The sequence below is a fragment of the Pseudopodoces humilis genome, chromosome 27, assembly GCF_049639895.1.
Source record: "Pseudopodoces humilis isolate 2021_Gansu_Grassland_sample_001 chromosome 27, ASM4963989v1, whole genome shotgun sequence".
In the NCBI taxonomy this organism is placed as follows: Eukaryota; Metazoa; Chordata; class Aves; order Passeriformes; family Paridae; genus Pseudopodoces; species Pseudopodoces humilis.
In genome coordinates this window covers 4931076-4953489 of record NC_142226.1, presented here as the reverse complement: position 1 = coordinate 4953489, position 22414 = coordinate 4931076, and the positions used below count along the sequence as shown (strand labels likewise).

The 22414-nt window shown below is 49.1% G+C and overlaps 2 protein-coding genes and 3 non-coding genes across 8 annotated transcripts; all 5 read left to right on the top strand.

The window, feature by feature from the left end:
• Nucleotides 1-1756: 1756 nt before the first annotated feature.
• PABPC4 (poly(A) binding protein cytoplasmic 4) lies at nt 1757-15446 on the top strand. Of its 4 annotated transcripts, none has more exons than XM_088067590.1 (16): nt 1757-1865; nt 2150-2718; nt 8131-8324; nt 8752-8867; nt 9329-9468; nt 9644-9738; nt 10358-10495; nt 11060-11155; nt 11605-11877; nt 12112-12199; nt 12438-12554; nt 13064-13191; nt 13751-13844; nt 13938-14068; nt 14148-14207; nt 15085-15446. In XM_088067590.1, the coding sequence occupies exons 2-16, from the start codon at nt 2526-2528 to the stop codon at nt 15184-15186; spliced, it is 1965 nt and encodes a 654-aa protein (XP_087923716.1). In that variant the 5' UTR covers nt 1757-1865; nt 2150-2525; the 3' UTR covers nt 15187-15446. The 4 variants fall into 4 exon arrangements, with proteins under 4 accessions (XP_087923716.1, XP_005529797.2, XP_014113987.2 ...); XM_005529740.3 differs by having other exon boundaries at nt 14148-14247; XM_014258512.2 differs by lacking the exon at nt 1757-1865 and adding an exon at nt 1888-1906 and having other exon boundaries at nt 14148-14247.
• Nucleotides 10790-10920, top strand: LOC148182534 (small nucleolar RNA SNORA55). Its single transcript, XR_015774616.1, has one exon. It is a non-coding gene; the product is annotated as a small nucleolar RNA SNORA55 (small nucleolar RNA).
• On the top strand, nt 11398-11525 carry LOC148182533 (small nucleolar RNA SNORA55). Its single transcript, XR_015774613.1, has one exon. It is a non-coding gene; the product is annotated as a small nucleolar RNA SNORA55 (small nucleolar RNA).
• Nucleotides 12669-12802, top strand: LOC148182532 (small nucleolar RNA SNORA55). Its single transcript, XR_015774615.1, has one exon. It is a non-coding gene; the product is annotated as a small nucleolar RNA SNORA55 (small nucleolar RNA).
• A 953-nt stretch (nt 15447-16399) lies between the features above and the next one.
• Nucleotides 16400-19460, top strand: PPIE (peptidylprolyl isomerase E). The gene is made up of 10 exons (XM_005529741.3): nt 16400-16518; nt 16596-16694; nt 16811-16854; nt 17373-17399; nt 17575-17656; nt 17774-17874; nt 17984-18107; nt 18209-18394; nt 18919-19061; nt 19158-19460. Exons 1-10 carry the CDS (start codon nt 16488-16490, stop codon nt 19224-19226), a joined length of 906 nt encoding a protein of 301 aa, XP_005529798.2. The 5' UTR covers nt 16400-16487; the 3' UTR covers nt 19227-19460.
• Nucleotides 19461-22414: the final 2954 nt, after the last annotated feature.

The following is a 22414-nucleotide window of genomic DNA, read 5'->3' as shown; positions in this document are numbered from 1 at the left end:
GAGCACCAAGAGCAGTGGGGTCCCTGGGGGCAGTTTTGTGCCCCCAGCCCATCAGTCAGTGTGGGGAGTGAAAAGGATGGAGCAGCACACAGGACCTTGGCTGTCTGCACAGAGTCCCCTGGGAGGGAACACAAATGTCACTGAATATGTTTCAAATCAGAGCCGTTCGCAGCGTAGCCACAGCGGCTGCCGCAGCCAAAGGGCGTTTTATGTGGAAACACGCTCTGTGAGCTGGGCTGTGTTTTGACTTTAGCTGTCAAAGCAGGAGCTGAACACTTCCACGGCGACATGCCTGTGTCAGTCCCTGGTTTCCCAGCGGAGGAGGCGCCAGCTGTGAAGGACCAAGCACAAAACAGTGGCAGGTGTGATCCCACCAGTGCAGCACTGTCAGCTGTTGGGAGAACGATGAGACCAGGAGGAGGAGGAGGATTTGTGCCATTTGCGTTTTCAAGGCAGAAAATATTGCAAATCACTACAATTTGCTTTGCTATTTTTACCTTTATTCTGCTACTCTCGATTATTCCACTGTATCGCGTTCCATTTTTATGGTAACGTTGTATTCTGCTTTTAAAGCAAATTAAAGGCAATTAAACAATTGAAAAGCTACAATGCCCAGTTAACCAGTGTCTATCTTAGTCCCCCTTAACAGGACTGAGCCTGAAGGTCACTGATGAATCACTGAATCCTGCACTGCCGTGTCCTTACGCTCCGCTGAAGATGCTAGAAATAGATAATTACGGGTCTCCCTGGAGCTGATCTCGTGAGCGTGAAGCCACAGGACAGCAGCAGAGAGGGGGGCGAATCCCTCTCCCATTCCAGCAGCTTTCTGCTGGGAGTTGTTTAAGCCTCAGCCCAGGAAGAGGGACTGACAGCTCGCTTCCATGGGGAGACATCAGGACCCTTGGTCCCGCTCCAGGGCAGCCCACGATGGGAGCTGGCACAGGAACTCGTGCTTATTTGAGGAAAAATGATGCTCTGAAGAGGAGGAGGTTGTGGGAACAGCTCCAGCTCTGACCGCTCCTCATCCCGCTGCCAGTGACACCTCCAAAAGCAGAGCTCGGGGCAGTGAGAATGGTCACAGAGGAATTGTTTTGCTCTCCTGGTGCATTCCTCTGCTCAGCCTGCTCCTTGCCCTGGCCAGCCCCATAGCCCCGCTTTCCCCAGGAGGCTTCCCTGGATTTTTTGTGTTTTATGGTGGGACTGAGCTGCCCTGTGAGACATCTGCACATATAGGATGGGGTGGGAGGGAAAACAACCCCAAGAACTCTTCTTGTTGCTATGGATCCATCTCTCTGCCAGCTGCCCACAGGGGATTGTTTGTCCCTAAATCTGTCTAAACGTCGAGGTGAAACTTTTGTTGTAGTTTATGGCTGTTGCTCCTTGCTGGGAAACGCTGAACAGAGTCTGTCACCATCCCCTGACACCCCTTGGAGATATTTTATGGATTAATGGGATCCCCTCTCAGCCTTTCCCTTCTCCAGACTGATCAGGCCCAGCTCCCGCAGTCTCCCCTCATGAGGGCGATGCTCCAGACCCCAAACCATCTTTGCGGCCTCCACTGCAACCCCTCCAGCGCCTCCTCGCCTGAAACTAATTAGTGAACCAACACAATTTCCAACAACTATTAACTTTAATCATCCCCAAAGCCGGCCGCTTCTCCTGTGGCGACCCCGAAATGGCGGGACCCCGGCGGGTCCTCCCGCCCGCTGGGGGGCGCTGCGTGCGGCGCGGGGCGCTCCGGGCCGGGCCCGGCCGCCTCCTCTCGGCGGCACCGCGGCCCACTCGCGCCGCCGCGGCGCCTATAAAGGGCCGCCCGCCGCCGCCGCCACAACCCGCCGCCCCTCCGCCCGCCGCGGCCGCACCGCGTGAGTCGGGGTCGGGCCCGGAGCCGCCGACCCCGCCCCGGGTCGGTGCCGCTGGGTAGGGAGGGCTCGGGGGAGCGCGGTGCGCCGGGAGAGCGCGGCGGCCGCGCCCCTGCCCGCCCGGCCGCCCTCAGGCCGCCGCGTGCCGCGCCGCCTCAGCCGCTCCGGTTTATTTATAATACCTTCGGGCTATCTAGCCGAGCCGATTTTAAAAGAAATAGTTATATTAGCTCGTGTTTGAGGTTTATTTATATGTCTATATATTTATTTGTTTTTTATTTCCTCAGAAAATCAACGCGCCGCCGCTCTGCAGAATCTGGGCTAAACCGAAGCAAAAAATAAGAGACGTTGGGGTTTAGGAGGTTTTTGCCTCAAAGCTCTCGGGTGCTGGCGTATGAATTTTGGCGTCTTATCCGATCCCTGCTCTCCAGGAGGCTTAACTTTGGGGTGTTTTTGCTGATTTTTCAAGCTTGCACAACGCTCTCAGCTGCTCTGGGCTGGTGCCCGGCCTCCCGCCAGCCCCCTTGTCCCAAGCTTCTGCAGGCCGCAGCTTAGGCTTTAATTAAGAGTTTGAGTGTTCCCCCGGCATTAATATTTAAAAGAAGCTTGACTTGAGACCCCAAGTGAAAAAAACCCCCGTGGGTTGAGAGCGCCGAGGGGAGGATGAACACGGCCGCCAGCAGTTACCCCATGGCCTCGCTGTACGTGGGGGACCTGCACCCCGATATCACCGAGGCCATGCTCTATGAGAAGTTCAGCCCGGCTGGCCCCGTGCTGTCCATTCGGGTCTGCAGGGATATGATCACCCGCCGCTCCCTGGGCTACGCCTACGTCAACTTCCAGCAGCCCGCAGATGGTAAGTGACAATTGCAGCCACATCCATGGCTTCCCCCACTTCATTTTAACTCGTTTTTCCCCACTAATTCACGTGTTGCCATGTAGCTGCCCACCACAGCGTTACAGGGCGAGTCGTCCCTTTCTGGTGATTGCAACAGGAGCTTTTTTTGCGGCTTGGTGTCTACAAAACGCTCTGCAAATGTACTTGTTAATATCTCCTTCAGCCAGGTCTGTTTCTTGCACTGATACTAAATTTCAGAGATTTGCGTTTGTTCCTCGCATAAGAAAATAATCCCCGCTGTGTTGCCCTTTATTCTGGGGTAGTTTTGGGGCTGTTTTTGTGGGGATTTGTGCAGCCAGTCCTAGCAGAGAGAGTTCAGAGTAGTCAGCCCTGGTTGAATGCTCAGTTTAATGACTGATCCTCTGGCTGCTCCACACACTTCCAGTTTAATTAATTTAATATCTGCTGTGTTCAAGCAGCTGGATGTGCCTCCCAGTTTGGGAAGTGGTGGTCTTGCTTGAAAGCGAAATAAAACGCTTTGTTCAACGTGTGGAAAAATAGATTGTCTCGTGTGTAGGAGCCACATTTGCTTTGCTCTTGCCAGACTCTCTTTTTTTCCCACTTTGTTTCCTGCTCAAGGCCAGGTGTTGCAGAGCTGAAGCAGCATGTGAAAGATGGGACAGGAGAGGTCATTTTGGAACATGTCTTTTCTGGAAGGAAAATGGGTCAGCATTTTCTGCCCCAGTTTTCAGAGCTCTGCCTGCTGACTGCTGCAAGTTTTTTCTCCGTGCTGGGGTTTAACAGCATCTCTACGTGATAGAGGCATCCAAGTAGAGATGAGAGTGAGCTTTTCCCTTGAATTTAGAATCAGTTTACAACAGCACAGACTTCAGCAACAAGTAAACTTTCCTTTAGCCTGTGGTAGGTTTTCTTTACATTTCTGCAGAGCTTCCATCCTCTCCCAGGGCATTTCCTTGCACTGATCTGATTGAGCACTTTCGATCCTTTCCTTTGTCATGCTGATTAAAAGCTGACTTGCACCCCACTGCATAATTTCTTATTCATGGCACTCTCAAAAAAGCTTTTTTTGGGGTGTGGGGCGGGGAGGGCAGTGTATTTGTGTTTTAAAGATTCTCAGTGAGAAGGAAGGAACCTGAGAGCCTGTATTTGTGGTCCTATCCCTGCCCTGAGTGCCTCTTATAAAACCACCTTGGTACATTTACGTGCTGAACAAAATTATCCCAGCTCACCTGCCTTCCTTAGGCTCTGATCTCATTTTGCAGGATCAGAGAACTAAAAACAAGCAGCAGAAACAAAGCCAGGAAGGAACTGCAGCTTGGATTAGATAAATTTTGGGTAGATGGGGTGCAGGAGCATAGATAAAGTTCTCTCAAAGCAGAGAAGAGCATTCTCAGAAGGGATCAGTGCCTGGTCCCATATGTGCTTTAGCAGAAGCATTCTGCACCTCGTACAAATGGGAGCCTTCCCAACATATTGCAAGGTAATCTTTTATGGTAATAAATAGACAGGAATTTAGGGGGAGGTTGCACCGTTCTGGGCTGCTGGGGAGGCAGCAGACATTTTAGGAAGCTCCTGGACTTGAAGTGATACTTGGACCAAGTAGGTGGTGTCTTGTTACTGGTAGGTCTTAGAAGGTCAAGTGAATTAGGTTTAAACCAAATCATTGAGTGAATATCGGGACAGGGAAATAGTCAAACTCCTCCTGCCCTCATGAGATGCGAATTTCTGATTTTCTCTTGTCAAACTGTAGTGTGTATTACCCAGCATAAATAAAAACCCTAGCTCCTGCACTCCATGCAGTGCAGCAGGACATGGACAGATAGTTTGGAAGAGGGTTGTGATACAAACCTGACTATGAAGAATATAATTTTTTGTTGTAAAATGCAGAAATTTGGACTGTTTTCAAGGTGACACTTGCCTGCATGAGGCTTCCTGAGAGGAGGAGGGATTCTGTGTTTTCTTCCAGGAATGCATAATCAGAAATGCACTTGGGCTTCATCCCACTAAATCTGAGAAAAGCTGAGGGGAGCATTGTAGGAATCTGGTTGGATTTATGGTTGTGAGTAGGTGCTTACAGTAATCAGGAGGTTTTGTGCTCTGCAGACTTCTTGTGGACACATTGCATGTTTGAGCTGGCAGTAGGTGTTAAAAAAGTTGATTAATGATAGTTTGCATTTCCCTGGCACCTTTTGTGGAAGGTTGAGGGCTTTGTAAATCTGAAAAAAACCCAATGTTTTAACTTATTTTTTGTGTGTTTTAAAGCAGGACTCTGTCCCTGTGTCCACAGAGCAAATCAAGTTGCCAGAATTCTCCATTTCAGGGTCACAAGGAGCTCACACTGTCACACCTTGACTTCCAGGTTCCTGTGTCCAAACTGGGCCAAATTCTATGTTTTTTTTTTACAGTTTTTTAGCTGCTGGAGTGACGCTGGACAGGCATTGTCTAATTGGCAGTAGTCTGCTGCAGAGAGGTTATTTTTAGGGAAAATGAGCTCTGCTGGTTTCGGTTGCAGTTCCTTGCTTGTAGTAAGCAGGGAATGCTGAATTCTGAGCCTGTCATCCTGTGATAGGCAGGGTAAGGAAACACTTCAAAGTTCAGGCTCAGTAGTGGTTGTTAATATTTATTCTTTTTGTCTGTGAAGAAGGGAAAGAAAACAAACTCAACAAACAAGCTTAATTTCTCTTTCCATGTGTTCTATTGAATTCCAAACATTGATAGTCATGAAATACTCAGGGTAATGAAACAGAGAAACTTTAGTTTGGCTGCAGAGATAAGGTGTTCTGAAAGTGTAGGAAAAACGAAATGTTTCCCAAGCTAAGGAGGATTCCAGGGCTGGGAATAGATATGTGTTTCTGTAGAAAAGTACAGATAAACTTGTTTGTTCTCCTCCTTGAGTGTAAAGGAGCAGCTGTGTAAGGCAAATTGTGAAGTGAAAAGGGAAGTGTTGGTACTGACACAAGCTTTATTGCAGCAGCATTTTGTTGTAACCTCAGTGACTGAGGAATTTAATTCTTTTGAATATGCACCATCATTTTTTTATAAAAATCAGTGGCTAGATTTGTACTGTGTGCTTTCCTTGCAGGATTTTTTTGTTCAGTGACCTAAGTGAGAGGTTTGGGGAGAATAAAGCTCCTTGTGTGCAGTTTCTCCTGGGTGAATCTTGGTGGGAGGTTGGTTATCGGTCTTCTTGCTGCTTCAACCACAGCCACTAATTCCAGCATTGTGTGAACTCTGCATCTGTAAGGGATGAGATAATAAGAGTTAATTGCTCTTGAGGTCTGAGGCAAACTTCAGTGAGTGTTCTCATATCCAGAAAGAGAATAAGAAGGAAGCCTGAAAGGGGCTGTGAGTGTGTTTAATGTTCTGTGTGAGCTGCAGTTGAGTCTGTTGGAAGTATGACAGGAACCCAGTGGGAGAGAAACAGATACGGGAAACTGAAATGGCTGAAGCTTTATGGCTTAAATAGAAGAAAATGAGAAGGTGTTTGCTCAGATGAAGGAAATGAATCAGATGTGCTTGGTGTGAGTCATTCACAGAACTCTTGCAGATCCTTTACGGGTTTTCTGAGGTCCTGGTGTGTAGTGGGGGTGCATTTCCACCTGTGGGTGTGGCACACATCCCTCAGGGAATCCATGTAGGGCTTTCACCGCTCACCAGAAGTGCCTGGGCTAATTTCAAGCGCGGTGTAATAATAGAGTGGAACAGTAGCAACCTGTTGAAAGAGCAGTGCAATAGTATCTACTCAGGGAGCTTGGAAGAACCTGGAGGAACTCCTAACTGTTCTGGAGCGTTCACAGCTCCCCCTGGTTACAGCTTGATCTGCTCGTCACCTTCCAGCAGGAGCCTGTTCCTGCTGCAAATGGTATTATCCAGCCAGTTCGTGCCCTTGCCAGCACATGCTTCTGCAGGACCTCTGCCTGCTATAAATAAACACTGCCAAATTTGACGAGCTGCACCAGGTCGCCTGCTGAGCTGCCTACACTTGGAAAGGACTGCAGGAAGAACCTGGTTTGCATGGACTTGGAGCAGCAGCTGAGGAATCATTTTAGCCTGGCAGTTAATTGCATTTAACACATTGGTTTAAACAGAGCTGTTGGAGTCCTTTAAATTATATATATTTTTTTTCAAGCAGAGCTTCTTTCCAACTGGATTTGTGTGCAGGGAGAACAGCGATGGTCACACTTGAATTTAAAAAGCAACAAGAACAAAAAACACATTTCAAAGCACATAAGAAATTCTGAGAAGCTTCCATGCAGCAGTGGAAGCTGGCATTGGGGGTAGGGACTGCAGGCTTTGGTAGGCAGTATTCCATTGGAATTCCTGGAGGTAGTTTTGGGACATGCTGAGTAGATACTCAAGCTGCATGAGCCAAGTCATGTGCAAGGTGTTCAGATTGGTCTTTTCCTTGAGTTTTTTGCTCCTGAAATCTAATCAGCAAATACCACAGGGTGAAGGTGGCCTGGGAGAACTGAACCAAACAGATTTGGAAAGCTTGTGTTCTGCCCTGTTAATTTTCCTTGGTTTTAATGCACATCTTTCCATCTCTTTGCCTGCTCCATGCTGGGAATTAAGAGTCTCTTTCTTCTCTGCTCGCTCCATGCTGGGAGTGTTTTCTGGCACAGAACAGTGCAAGCATCTCAATTTTATGAACAAGATCCTGGTGTGTGTACGTAATGATCCTTTTTATACACCAGTAGGCAGCAGAAATAGCCTCGTGGAGGGGGGTTTCAGAGCAGGTTAGAATGACAGTGCTGGTGTTTGAGAGTTTAGAGAAACACTTCCCTGTTAATCAGATGGGGTGTACAGACATTTTTTTTTTTTCCCCCAGAATTTTCTCAACTCTCTTGTCATCTTTAGCTTGAGCAACTTGGGAATCATTTTTTGGCCACGTAAGTTAAGTAGAGGCTGACTCATGTCCTCACAGCCAGCCATGTGTTCGTGCACATTTTCCCTGACCTGACAGGGAGATGATCCTTCTCTCTGAATAGAAATGAGGATGGGGAGATGTGAGCTTCATGAAAAGCAAAACAGCCACACAGTCACTTTTCTTACTTTTTTTTTTTTTTGCCAGAGTTTCCTGTTTTTCCTTTTCTTCTTTGGGCAGAGTAATTTACCTTTATAATAATTCAGAATATAGCTAATAAACCAGGTGCTTTGATATCCATTTTGCTGTGGTGGTGAATATATTGCTATAATGTAAATTTAAAGTCTGTGAAACCTTTTATATACTTAGTGACTCTGCTGCAAAGACCTCCCTTGAAACATTGAGCTAAAAGTCATTGATCACCTTTAATAATACCCCAAATGCCTCCATGATCTGAGTGAAATTCAGAGAAAATGATCACCCAGCCACTGGAAACTTTAATTTTTTAACCAACCACAGAAATGTGTTCTTGGCTTCTCCTGCAGCTGAGCGAGCTCTCGATACCATGAATTTTGATGTGATCAAAGGGAAACCCATTCGCATCATGTGGTCTCAGAGGGACCCTTCCCTGAGGAAATCAGGAGTGGGGAACGTCTTCATCAAGAACCTGGACAAATCCATTGATAACAAGGCACTTTACGACACATTCTCGGCGTTTGGAAACATTTTGTCCTGCAAGGTGAGATGTGGTTACACTGTCCAGTTCTTTCAGAGTGGGGACATGATCAGAGATTTGAGTGCAGGTAGTGAAAGGGACACTTCTTGTCAAGTGTCAAGAGCCCAATCACAGAATATTCTGAGCTGGGACAGACAAGGCTCATCAAGTCCAACTCTTTAAATGAATGGTGCCTACAGAGATCAAACCTGTGACCTCGGTGTTAAAACAGAATCTTTGAAAGGCAGAGTTGACCAAAAGCTCAGGGATTGCTGGAATTCCATCAGATTTGGTCAGGAAGTGCAGGAATCTGTCAGCCAGGTGGTGTCTGCCTGGTGCTGACCCTTGTCAGGAGCTGCCTGGTGCTGACCCTTGGCAGCAGCGTGTTTTCAGCCGCTGGCCCGTGGCACAGGAGGGACACTGACACCTGGCTCTGCTCCCTCTCCTGCAGGTGGTGTGTGATGAGAATGGCTCTAAGGGCTACGCCTTTGTGCACTTTGAGACCCAGGATGCTGCAGATAGGGCCATCGAGAAGATGAACGGCATGCTGCTCAACGACCGCAAAGTGTGAGTGTCACAGGCGGCAGCAGCAGCACTCACATGCTCCGGGATGCATCTCGGTATTAACAGGGACACACAAGGCACTGGTTCTCCTGGCCCAAGCCTTGGCCTGCTACCTCTCCACTCCAGGGCTGGTGAGTGACCCTGCCCAAGCCATGGCCTGCTACCCCTCCATTCCAGGACTGGTGGGTTTCCCTGACCGAGCCTTGATTTGCCACCTCTCTGCGAGCGGGCTGGGGTGGGTTCTGTCTAGGGCCACTGGGAGTCCTTGGCCAGCCACAGCGCAGGTGATTTTTCTAGTTGGTCTGTGGCCTGTTTGTTGTTCTCTGCTGTCACCCTTTCTTGTCCCCATTCCCAGCTCCTACTGCACACTCATTTTATTTTTTTTTGCCTCGCCACAAGTCACACATTTTTTCGCTCTTGAAACCGATCCATTTATTGGGATTTTCATGTTTTATGTCTTACAGATTTGTTGGGAGATTCAAGTCTCGTAAAGAGAGGGAGGCTGAGCTGGGAGCCAAGGCAAAGGAATTCACCAATGTCTATATTAAAAACTTTGGGGATGACATGGATGATGAAAGACTAAAGGAGCTCTTTGGCAAATATGGTAAATACAGAAATACTTTTATTGAGGCTGTGAATTTCATGAAATGTGGTAGTTTGAGTGCTAATGTGTAGTCCTTACCTGGGTCACTTTAAGGCTGAAGACTAGAGCTATTATGTGGAATTTAATAATCTTGAAATACTTTTGATGTTTTACTAACCATGTCCCTTGGTAACAGGTAAAACTCTGAGTGTTAAAGTAATGACAGACCCCACTGGAAAATCCAAAGGCTTTGGCTTTGTAAGCTTTGAAAAGCATGAAGAGGCCAACAAGGTAGGACCAACTTTTATGCTGGATAACTTTAGAGAAGAAAAACATGGTTTATCTTGGGAACCTGTTTCTTAAATAGAAGAAAATTCTGCCTTGGGCATGACCTCTTCTAGATGTGGGAACTTGGAAACCTTTTGCACCTTAATAGCTTGACATTCAAGGGTAACTTGGCATTCCTCCAGTTTCCTAGATCCACAGAGTGCAGTGGTATAATCAAGAATGTTAATTGCTGAAGAAATACTACAGTTCAGGGCTGAAGGAGGAGGAGGGCACCTAAAGTGAGAAATTTGCTCAAAAATGGTCTTTTCTAAGCAAAGTGCTTGTTAAAATGTAGTTTTAATGACAAGAAAGGGTGGGGATGAATTTCCAAGTTAGTTCAGCGCTCCACGATGCGTCAGCTTGAGCTGTGTGATAATTTCATTCAGCTTGTCTTTAATGAGTCTGTGTTTAATGATCCTGTAACAGGAACTGTGCAAAGGTAATGTGCAAAGGTAATGTGCAAAGGTAAAGTGCAGACTCTGATTTATTGACTGACAGGCAGGGACACAGTCCTGTTCTGACAGGAGCAGGGGCTGTCCTGCTGCAGCAGCTGAGAGTTTCCTCTTGAACCCTCTGTGTGCAGGCAGTGGAAGAGATGAATGGGAAGGACATCAATGGGAAAATGCTGTTTGTGGGCAGAGCACAGAAGAAAGCTGAGCGCCAGGCAGAGCTGAAAAGAAGGTTTGAACAGCTAAAACAGGAGAGACTCAGCCGGTACCAGGTGAATAATCTGTTTCTTTTCTCAATTTAAGCGCTATTTCTGGTCTGTTGAAGGAATTGTCTGGGTAGTTACTGTCCTGTGAGACATCCTGGGTTAAAACACGGAGGTGTCTCCGTGGTATTTGGTGGCAAGTGAGGCTTAGTCTTGGTACTGAAAGTGTTTAGGAGAGTGTGAGACAACAGGCATGAAATCTCCTTGACTTTCAAGTGGGGATCCCTGGAGGAATGGGAAGAGACAGCACAACTCTGCCCTGCTCTCTGTAATTTGTGGCAGAACTGGGTCGTGTCAGAAGTGGCATCTGAAACTCCCCCACTCCCTGAGGTGCAGTGCTGGGGACATGTGATGATGCCACAGGAAGGCAGAGGAAATCCAGACAAGCTCCCTTTCACCACAGTGGGACTTGTCTCTACGCCTTTGCAACATTTATCACCTTCAGCTTTGTGGAATGATGCTAAATTAAGAGTTTTAGGATAAATTACAGCTCTGGCAGATGGGTAACAGTTGATGTGCTTATGATTTTTTTTTTTTAATGTTGTGAATGTCATGCTCTTCTCTCCCTTCCAGGGTGTTAACCTGTACATTAAAAACCTAGATGACACTATAGATGATGAAAAACTGAGGAAGGAGTTCTCACCTTTTGGGTCAATAACAAGTGCCAAGGTATTGTGGCATTTAAAAGCCTGTATTAAAATACTGTGGATTTTAAAGCCTGAAGAAGGAAATGTTGTCTGACATGGGATTACAGGGCTGTTTTTAACCTGTGGTTACTGTGATTCTGAAAAAAATAGTGGGATTTTACTGAAAACTTGATTCCCTTACCAGAAGGGGAGGCAGGAAGTGGCAAACATGCTTGCTTGAGGTAATAAGCATGAAATGACACTTTCCTTTGTGAATTTAGAACTGCACCAAATCTTTCCCATTCCTTACTGTGCAGTGTGGGCCTGGGGACACATGGTGCTGACAGCAACGCAGAGCAAATCCAGACAGGTGACTCTTCATGAGAACCTGTCTCTACACCTCTGCAACAAGTTATGTCCTGCCTAAAATCTAAAAAAACCACAGATTCTTCAGCTCAGTTGTACTCCATCAGTAATTGATCTTTACTGCAGGTGATGCTGGAAGATGGACGGAGCAAAGGGTTTGGCTTTGTCTGCTTTTCCTCTCCAGAGGAGGCCACCAAAGCTGTGACAGAGATGAACGGGCGCATCGTGGGCTCCAAGCCCCTCTATGTGGCACTGGCCCAGAGGAAGGAGGAGAGGAAGGCTCATCTCACCAACCAGTACATGCAGCGCATCGCTGGCATGAGGGCCTTGCCTGCCAACACCATCATCAACCAGTTCCAGCCTGCTGCTGGCGGCTATTTCATGCCTGCTGTGCCCCAGGTGAGCTGCTGTGGGGTTTTTATCCTGTGTTAATCTCACCGAGCCTTTCTTATGCCTGTAAGCAACAATTCCTAATGGGGTGCAGCAGTGGAGTGAATTCTGTGACTTGCCAGCTGCCTGTTCTCTTAATCCAACCTGAGCCTCGAGTCCTGGCAAGGGCTGCCAGAACACGTTGTGAACAACGTTCGTGATGCACGTGGATGTTGCCTCTGAGCTTATCTCATCCTCCTCCAGGCTCAGAGCAGACCCACTTACTATGCACCCAGCCAGATGACACAGATGAGACCCAACCCACGATGGCAGCAAGGAGGGAGACCTCAAGGTGAGAGTGCTGTTTTGGTTGTAGAGCCCTTTTTTGGGGGCTGAACTTCCCAACAGGAACAATTAACGCTTTCCTTTGTGGGAATGGTCCTGTGCAGGGCCAGGAGCTGGACTCTGATCCTCGTGTGTCCCTTCCAGCTCTGATTCTCTGATTCTTCCCATGCACCACCCCTGTAGCTGACTGTCCTGCCTTGCCAGCTGATTCCCTTTTGAGGATTTCCCCTCATTCCATCCTTTAGGCTTCCAGGGAATGCCGAATGCCATGCGCCAGTCGGGGCCCCGGCCCGCCCTGCGCCAGCTGGCCCCTGCCAACGCTCCGGCCTCCCGGGGCCTCCCCGCTGCTGCCCAGAGAGTTGGTAAGAAGGGGTCTCTTCCTGGGCTTTTCCCCTTCCCTGGGAGGGAGGAGGATGCTGTGGAGACTTGACTTCCACTGCCAGAGATGTTTGTCAGGCCTGGGATGTCTGCAAAGAGCACTCTGCCTATTTCCTGTTCCTCGCTGTGCAGTGCGGGTCTGGGGGCACTCGTTGCTACAGCAAAGCAGTGGAAATCCAGATGGGTTGTTCTCCACTGGTTTGGGACTCATCTCTACACCTCTGCAACACCACTCAAAAATCTCTGTAGCTTACAGGTTTTGCTTTCAGAGGAGAGCATCCAAATTCAATATTTTTCCAGCGGTCAGCTGTTGAACAAAAGGTGTGGAATCTATGGATTGGTTGTGGGGAGAACAGCCCCTTCCTGAAGTAGCTACACTGTGGTTTCTAAAGAAGCATCACCTGCAGAGCATAGTTTGAGTTGAGAATCAGAACATCCCGACTTGTCTGCGTGTTGCTGCGGGTGTTGTCACGGTGTTCTCCTTCCTTTGCAGGTGTTGGCACAGCAGCACAGAATTTGGCTCCCCGTCCTCCTGTAGCTGCCCCTGCTCCCAGGGCTGTCCCTCCTTACAAATACGCCTCAAGTGTCCGCAGCCCACACCCAGGTGTCCAACCTCTGCAGGTACCACCAGGGGCTGGGCAATCCCTGCAGTTTCACACGTAACTGAAGTACTTTTATAGAAACTTCAAGCTGCTTTTATGACCCAGACAGTCCTAATTTGTAATTTTAAAGGCTGGCAGTTGTGCCTTTGCCAGGGCCACCCTGATTGGTTTGTCTGCCTCCTACTCACAAGCCCTTTTGTAGCCAGACTTGCTGTAAGGATATTTTTCTTGGTTCTTTATTCCTGTTTTGCAACCATTTAAATCTCTCTTTGCCAAATTCTCACTGGGGTATCATTGAAAGAAAGAGCACCACTCACACCTGGCTTTCTCAACATGTGATGTTTGATGCAGTTTTTGTAAGATATTTATGGTGTTCCTGTGTGACATTCCAGGGTTTTGAGCTCAAGACTCGCAGGGAGTGTTTGTGAACCAAGGCCACCTTCCTTGCCCTTTTCTGAAGCTGAGGTGTTCTGTAGGCTTGACAAAGATTGTGTTTTAGGAGAGAACATCTTAAAACCATCTAAATACGAAGCAATCGGCCTCATACTTACTTCAGAACCCTTGTCTGCCCTTTTCAGGCACCTCAGCCTGCAGTGCATGTGCAGGGCCAGGAGCCACTGACAGCCTCCATGCTGGCTGCTGCCCCTCCCCAGGAGCAGAAACAGATGCTGGGTGAGTAAAACCCCACTGCTCACCGATGGTTTTTCATCCCCTCAGGTTTCAAAGATCAAAACTCATCTCTCTGAACTCCCTTTTCTCCCACAGGAGAACGTTTGTTCCCTCTGATCCAAGCTATGCACCCCAGCCTGGCGGGGAAGATCACAGGAATGCTGCTAGAGATTGACAACTCGGAGCTGCTGCACATGCTGGAATCTCCAGAGTCCCTCCGCTCCAAGGTGAGCTGCTGTGTTCCTTTTCTGTGGGAGGGGAGAGCCCCTGAGCAGGGAGAAAAACTCCCTGGATTTGTGTCCCCAGGTGGAGGAGGCCGTGGCAGTGCTGCAGGCTCACCAAGCCAAGAAAGAAGCTGCCCAGAAGGTGGGTGTGGTTGCTGCTACCTCTTGAACCAGGACGGCTGGTGAGTGTCTGAGTGCTCAGCTTCAGTGAAAAGCTTCCAGAATCAGTAAATAAAACACAGTTGTTGGTGAACAATTCGTGTGGTCGAAGTGTGACCAGCACTTACCTGATTATAGTCCACTCTTCAGTAACAAAAAAGCTCCTAATGTAGTTTCTCCCAGCAGAAAACTCATGTAGAACTTAAGGAATATTCACTCTGATGCTTGTTTAAGGGATCTAAAGCTGTTGTTGAAGTCCCTGAGGGGTTCCTTGGAGCTGGGGATGAGTCTTGTGGAACTGCTAATCTGGGAAAGAGCCACGAGAAGCTCTGGTGACTTTGAGGCTAAACAGGCTCTTAGTGCCCCTTCCTTCTCCTGGAAACCATCTGCCTTCAGGACGTGATAAATGTTGGGAATGTTTCACTGCCTAGGTCTGTCCACACAAGCGTTGTCACCTGTGTTTGGAGCTGGCTTTTGTTTAATTAATATATTAATATTAATGATAAGGATTTTGGATTAATAAGAATAAGGATTTTGGTTCTTGGAATGCCTCTTCCTGTTTTTCCTGGTCCATTTTTCTGTGGGTTTCTGCCAGCTCCAGTATTTTCTGTGAAGCTGTTTGTGATCAGATATCACAACTCAAGCTGGTGAAGAATGACAAGTATTCTTATTTGCACTGGGTGGTCTAGGAAAGAATTTGAATTTCTTGTGGATAATAACAATTTCTGATCATTCCACCACCATCAGCAGCTTCTCTGTACCTTCCCAATTATATTGGAATCTTTATTCCCTGGAATGCTGGAATATTTCCTAGCCTGGAGCAGGGATGTTGTAACTTTTCTCCCTTTTTCCCCTTCTAGGATACAAAGAAGCCAAATAGCCCCTTCCTAGACATCAGCTCAAGATGTTTGAAGATCCTTCACTGTCCTGCAGATCTCAAGGCCATGCATTGTATCACATAGTTATATTGCATTTTGTAAATTAATCTTAAAGATCTTATTTAAAAAGCCAACTCTGAAGCTCGAGGTTTCCAAAACCAGAAATCTGGGGGAGGTTTGCAAGCTTTTCCTTTGCCAGAACAGAGCTCTGCCCCTTGTGTCTTCTAAAGAGGACGTTGAGGATTTTAGGTTGGAAGTATTTTTGTGAGTTTGTGTTTAATTGAACAATCCAGTTTGGAAAGTTTGGGAAACATTTATCAATAAAGGAATAAACTTGCACTGTATTTGTTGTCATTTCTCTCTGTTGGACAAATAAATGTGGTGTGGCTTTGTGACATTAAACTGGTGGGGAGCTGTTGGGTGGTGAATACATTAAACAGGGATTTGACTTATTCTGCTTGCTAATTTTGGATAATGAATTATTTGAGGCAGCTGGGTTAAAATTATGCCTGGGGCCGTGTCTGAAGGGGTGATGGCTGTAAACAGTGATCTCAAAAGGGTTGGGGAGGTACTTTCAAATGAAGGCTTCAAGGCTTTGGGCTGTGTTTTGTTCTTTGTTTACATTTCTACATTTTCAGCTGCCATTTTATACTCCAAAGGTGGCCGAGTTCTGGCACTGGGATGCCAAAACCAAACTTATTTTGGCTGATCCTTCGGGCTAAAAAGCACTATTCAGGTACCCATAGAGCACACACTAATTCTGAAAGCATCACAGGCTCACTGAGCTCGGAGAAGGCTTCCACAATCCACGGTACAATAATACCTCCTTCGGGCTGGAGCTGTCCCAGGGAGGCTCCGAGGCTTTGGAAAAGCCGGGAATGGGATGGAAGGAGCGTGCCAGGGATGCAGAGGGGGGCTCTGACCGGTTCTCTCTTCCATCCATCACACCCAAACATCCCCAAACTCCGAACTTGAGAACCTTCCTCCCCGCCTCGGCAGCCTCACCCCTCCCGCCGATACCTGCACAAGCTGAGAGCCAAACATCTGGAATTTCACAGGAAGCCCCAAATCCATCCCCTCCTGGCAGGGCAACCCCAGGGCTGCCCGCCACGGGGAACCACAAATCCCTGTGCCTGATCCCAGCCTGCAGCTACCATCTCCGTCACTCCGTCCGTCCCTCCCTCCCTCCGTCCCTCCCTCCCTCCGTCCCTCCCTCCGTCCGTCCCTCCCTCCCTCCGTCCCTCCCTCCCTCCGTCCCTCCCTCCCTCCGTCCCTCCCTCCCTCCGTCCGGCTCCCCGCGCTCCCAGCCCGGCCGAGGGCGGGGCGCTGTCGCCGTTCCGGGGCGGGCCGTGCCGGGCCGATCCGTTCCGGGGGAACGGGGCACGATGGCGGCCACCAAGCGGGTGCTGTACGTGGGTGAGTGGCCGGGCTGGGGGGACCCCCGAGGGGCCGGGGCCGCCGGCGGTGCCCGGTGACCGCTGGCCGCCCCGCAGGCGGGCTGGCCGAGGAGGTGGACGAGAAGGTTCTGCACGCCGCCTTCATCCCCTTCGGAGACATCACCGACATCCAGATCCCGCTGGATTACGAGACCGGTGCGTGCCTGGAGCATCCCCAGGGCGCGGGTTTGGCTCGGGGAGGTTTGCCCGGAGCCAGCCCGTGGGACCGATGTGTCCGTGCTGCCCCTGACCCCCCGCTCCCCTCCCTCCAGAAAAGCACCGGGGATTCGCCTTCGTGGAGTTCGAGCTGGCAGAGGTGAGGAACCGGCTTGAGCCGTTTGGGGTTTTCGCTCCCCTTGGGGTTTTGGGATGAAATCGGGTGTGGGTTACCCACCACAGCGTTCAGATGTTGTGCTGCTCGTCCAGGTTCCCGTTTTTCCCATTTTCTCTTGGGCTGAAGTTCCCACTTTTCCTGTTTCCAACCCAAACCCCTGGCCGGGTTTCTCAGTTTCATGACCTCCGTGGGCTGTCATATATTTGTCCTCTTACATCTGTCCTGGGCTTCATACACAAATCTCTCCTCTCCCAAATGCTCATGGCAGCAATAAAGCATCTTAAATACAAGGGGGTTAGTGGGTTGTTGGAAGTTGAGACCCACATGGATGGGTTTGGATATGGCTTTTACAAAACCCATCAGTTCATACATCCCTGGGATAGATGAGGTTTAGGAAAACCTGGCAGTCGTCTTTTTATAAAGAGCTGCTGGGACCTGGCTATGCTGGGCCTTGAGAATGAATGTTAATAATGATTTTATTTTGATTTTTTTTTGGGCAGGATGCAGCAGCAGCTATTGACAACATGGTATGGACCCTGCTCCCACTCCTGCTCCCTGTTCCATGGGGATGTGTGGCTTTGCTGCTTGGGTGGGCTGCAGGGAGAGCACAAGCTCTGTCCTCTGAGCTCTGCAGGGCTTTGGGGGGCACGCTGGTTTTATACCTTTTGGTGGGCTGTTTTGTGCTTTTTTCCCCCTCTGCAGAACGAGTCCGAGCTCTTTGGCAGGACAATCCGTGTGAACCTGGCCAAACCCATGAGGATTAAAGAAGGATCATCCAGGCCTGGTGAGCTGGGGAGCAGAACGTGGCTGGGGCTGCTCGGAGCTCCGTGCTCATAAAGGGACACAGCTCATAAGCTTTGGGTCAATTCCTGTGCTCTGACCTTTCCTTTTGTGGCCACAGTCTGGTCAGATGATGAGTGGCTGAAGAAGTTTTCAGGGAAGACTTTGGAGGAGAACAAGGAGGAGGGAGGAGCAGAGGCCCCCAAAGCAGAGGCACAGGAGGTAGGAAATCCAACCGGAGCCATCCGCATCCCAAAGGATGAGAATGTAGAGCTGGAGGCAGAGCAGAGAAACGTCACCTCAACTTGCTTTTCATTCTTTTCCTGCCCAGGACGAGCCTCCTGCCAAGAAATCCCGGGTCAACCCCCAGGTTTACATGGACATCAAGATCGGGAACAAACCCGCGGGGCGGCTGCGGATCCTGCTGCGCTCCGACGTGGTGCCCATGACCGCAGGTGAGGAGCACCTCCTCCTCCTCCTCCTCCTCCTCCTCCTCCTGCTGCTGCTGACTCCCAGGGTGGCACAGCTCTCACCCCCCCTTTGTCCCCCTACACAGAGAATTTCCGCTGCCTCTGCACCCACGAGAAAGGATTTGGCTTCAAAGGCAGCAGCTTCCACCGCGTCATCCCCCAGTTCATGTGCCAGGCCGGAGACTTCACCAACCACAACGGCACCGGCGGCAAATCCATCTATGGAAAGAAGTTTGATGATGAAAACTTCATCCTCAAACACACAGGGCCAGGTAAAGTCATCTCCAGGAGAGGAAATGGCTCAGCATTGTCTAGGGATCACATTCGGGCTGTTTTGGCCGTGTTGATACCATCAGCCCTGAATTATAATTATAATTATAATTATTATTATCTACATTGACCGGATTCTTCTGTCACATTCAGACCCTCATCTCACCAAGCAGAAGTGCATCATTCCCTCTCCATCCACTTTATTTACAGTATTCCATAAAGGAAGAACAATTTCAAAGCTGCTTTTCCTGCTTGATATTAAACAAGGAATGTCACAGCATGACTGTGAGAGGCAGGAGCAAGCAAGCAGGTTTATCTCCATACAAACAGCTTTGTTGTTAAGAAAAATAAAAATAGCTGAGCATCTTTCACACTTGCAAGCATAATTGATTTCCAGTAGTTTCTGTGGATTTTGATATCCAGCAGCTCCCCTGAGCCCGGCAGCTTTTTGTGGGACATGGGAATGGGGCTTGGCTGAAGCAGCAGCTCCTGTGCTCTGCCATAATTCTGCTCTCCCTGATCCCAGGGATGGTGTCCATGGCAAACTCTGGCCCAAACACCAACGGCTCCCAGTTCTTCATCACCTGTGACAAGACAGACTGGCTGGACGGGAAGCACGTGGTGTTCGGGGAGGTGACGGAGGGCATGGATGTGGTGCGGGAGATCGAGGTAGGTGAGGGCAGGGGGGTGCTGGGGGCAGAGCCCACTTCCTTTCCTGCCCTGAGGATTAGTGCCTGCAATTCCTGCTGCTCTTTTTTCCCCAAGGCTCAGGGCACTAAAGATGGGAAGCCAAAGCAGAAGGTGATCATCTCGGACTGCGGGGAGTGCCCGTGAGCTCGGTGCTTGGAGGGGCTGGATGGAGGGACAGGGACACCCCAGGGACCCCCCCAGCACTGCCCATCCTGCAGCTTCCATAGGAATTCCCCTCCAAATATTCCTGTGGGCAGGATTTATCCTTCCTGGGAAGGATATCTGCTGCCTGAGCAGGGCTGGGCTGGTCCTGCTGCCGTGTTCTGGGAAAAAAAAATAAATTATGTTTGGTAAAAATAAAACCTAGTTTTAAAAACACTGAGGGCCTGGCTGCTGAATTCCCTCTGTGGGAGGCTGGTCTTTGAGCAGAGATGCTTTTTCTGGTTTTTGTGTTTGCCCTCATCTTCATCAATCCCGTGCCTGAATCCTGCATCCAGGGGAAGGTGCCAGTGCCAGGGGGAGAAGAGCAGAGCTGAACCTCCTGAGGGTGGAGCAGCATCTCCTGGAGGCCTTTTTTGGCTTTGTAGTGTCCTTTTCCAGCAGCAGAGGGAGGCAGGTCCTCCTGCTGGGAAACCTGGTCCAGCTCCATCCCCATCCCTGCCTGGAGAACACGGTCAGGACAAGGAGCACCAGGAAATGAGGGAGCCCTTTGGGTGATGAAGAAGAAGGAAAAATGAAAAAGCCCAGAGTGATGAGGCTGCAGGAAGGGAACTCCAGACTCCAGGCTGCAGAGTGGGATAAAACACATGGATTTATGGTTCCTGTGGTGGGCTTTGCCCTTCAGGGTGACCAGGAAGTGATGGATTTGGGGTTTCCTGTGAAATTGCAGAAGGGATGTTTGGTTCTGAGCTTGTGCAGGTATTGGCAGGAGGGGTGAGGCTGCTGAGGTGGAGAGGAAAATCTGATTTTTGGATTTTGGAGAGGAAGAGCTGATGTTTGGATTTTGGAGAGGAAGAGCTGATGTTTGGATTTTGGAGAGGAAGAGCTGATGTTTGGATTTTGGAGAGGAAGAGCTGATTTTTGGATTTTGGAGAGGAAGAGCTGATGTTTGGATTTTGGAGAGGAAGAGCTGATGTTTGGATTTTGGAGAGGAAGAGCTGATGTTTGGATTTTGGAGAGGAAGAGCTGATTTTTGGATTTTGGAGAGGAAGAGCTGATGTTTGGATTTTGGAGAGGAAGAGCTGATTTTTGGATTTTGGAGAGGAAGAGCTGATTTTTGGATTTTGGAGAGGAAGAGCTGATTTTTGGATTTTGGAGAGGAAGAGCTGATTTTTGGATTTTGGAGAGGAAGAGCTGATGTTTGGATTTTGGGGATGTTTGGAAGTGCTTGTGCCACTGGGGATTTGGGGGGTGCCCAGCCCCTCACAAGTCAGCACTGTTGCTTTTCCATAAGGAATATTTCCATAAGGGATAGTTCCATAAGGAATATTTCCATAAGGAATATTTCCATAAGGGTTGCTTTCTTTCACTGGCTGCTTTCCACTGTGCATTGTCCTAAAGCTGAGACAAGGTGAGATGCAAGGATGTGATTCCAGCCCAGCTTCCCCTTTCCTCTTTTTGTTCAAATCCCACATTTTAAAGTCAGCAAATCTTTCTTATTTTGGTGGCGTTATTGGGATTTTTTCCCCGACTGTGCCAAGTTCTTTCCTTATTTATTGATGTAAGGTTCACCAGGTAGCTGAGCTGAGAACCAGGACAGGCTTTTTCCTTTTAAAATCAGAGCAAATAAATAATTGAATTGTGCAAATAGCTTGGGGAAGCTGCCTGGGACTGGCAGCCCTGCTGGGAGCCCACGGGATGGGCACAGCCTGACCTAAAACTCACATCAGGGCTCATTTTCAAGCAAAAAGGTCCAATTTTAGCCAATTCTGAGTATTTTTTTCATTGCAAAATGTCCTGTGAACAGAGCCCTGTTGTGCTGTGACATTAAAAAACAACGAGCAAGAGAAACTCCGTATTTACTTTCCAGACTTTGCGTTTATTTTATAACAGTGCTGCAGCTCAATATGGATATTTTAATTTTTTTTTTTTCCAACTGGCAGAGTTAGGTGAACTTTGGGTAAACAGGAGGGGTTTAGTCAGCCAGCTGCTTAATTGGCTGATGATATTTTCATTAAGGGAATTAAAAGCACTTGGGTAGGGGTGGGTTAGTGGAGAAATGCACAGACAGAAACAGCTCAGTCCCAGAGAAACCTGGATGCTGCCTCCCCCCACCAAAAACTGCCTTTTTGAAGAGAAATCAGTCACAGATAAAACAGAATCAGCCCCAAATCCTCTCTTTCCTATATAAATATATATATTTGTGTATACCTATGTGTCTCACCGAGCAGGAGGAGAGAAAGGAAGATTTGTATTATTTACATCCACTTCTGGAAAGGGGTGGGAGGGGTTTATTTTTGGGTTTTATTATTGTTGTTATTGTTATTAATTTGTTGTGATGCAGCCCACAAAGCTCCTCCAAGCAGGCAGCAGAACCCCAGGGTGACATTGCTCGGGTGGGAATGGGAGGGGACATCCAGGGGTGACAATGGGACACTCAGGGGTGACAAGGGGACACCCAGGGGTGGGAATGGGACATCCAGGGAGGGGAATGGGACACCCAGGTGTGACAATGGGACACCCAGGTGTGACAATGGGACACTCAGGGGTGACAAGGGGACACCCAGGGGTGGGAATGGGACACCCAGGGGTGACAATGGGACACTCAGGGGTGACAATGGGACACCCAGGTGTGACAATGGGACACTCAGGGGTGACAATGGGACACTCAGGGGTGGCAATGGGACATCCAGGCATGGCAATGGGACACTCAGGGGTGGCAATGGGACACTCAGGGGTGACAATGGGACACTCAGGGATAGGAATGGGACATCCAGGGGTGGCAATGGGACACTCAGGGGTGACAATGGGACACTCAGGGGTGGCAATGGGACATCCAGGGGTGACAATGGGACATCCAGGTGTGACAATGGGACACTCAGGGGTGGGAATGGGACATCCAGGGGTGGCAATGGGACACTCAGGGGTGACAATGGGACACTCAGGGGTGGCAATGGGACACTCAGGGGTGACAATGGGACACTCAGGGGTGGCAATGGGACACTCAGGGGTGACAATGGGACACTCAGGGGTGACAATGGGACACCCAGGGATGGCAATGGGACACTCAGGGGTGGGAATGGGACATCCAGGAAAGGGAATGGGACACTTGGGGTGGGAATGGGACACTCAGGGGTGACAATGGGACACTCAGGGGTGACAATGGGACATCC

What these genes read in the sequence shown, in the direction of transcription:
- PABPC4 (XM_088067590.1), top strand. Translation starts at nt 2,526, where the DNA reads ATGAACACGGCCGCCAGCAGTTACCCCATGGCCTCGCTGTACGTGGGG. An exon ending in GCAAGGAGGGAGACCTCAAG is followed by an intron (nt 12,200 to 12,437) that starts GTGAGAGTGCTG and finishes TCCATCCTTTAG; the next exon opens with GCTTCCAGGGAATGCCGAAT. An exon ending in AGAAAGAAGCTGCCCAGAAG is followed by an intron (nt 14,208 to 15,084) that starts GTGGGTGTGGTT and finishes TTCCCCTTCTAG; the next exon opens with GATACAAAGAAGCCAAATAG.
- PPIE (XM_005529741.3), top strand. Translation starts at nt 16,488, where the DNA reads ATGGCGGCCACCAAGCGGGTGCTGTACGTGG. An exon ending in CAGCAGCTATTGACAACATG is followed by an intron (nt 17,400 to 17,574) that starts GTATGGACCCTG and finishes CCCCCTCTGCAG; the next exon opens with AACGAGTCCGAGCTCTTTGG. An exon ending in CCAAAGCAGAGGCACAGGAG is followed by an intron (nt 17,875 to 17,983) that starts GTAGGAAATCCA and finishes TTTCCTGCCCAG; the next exon opens with GACGAGCCTCCTGCCAAGAA.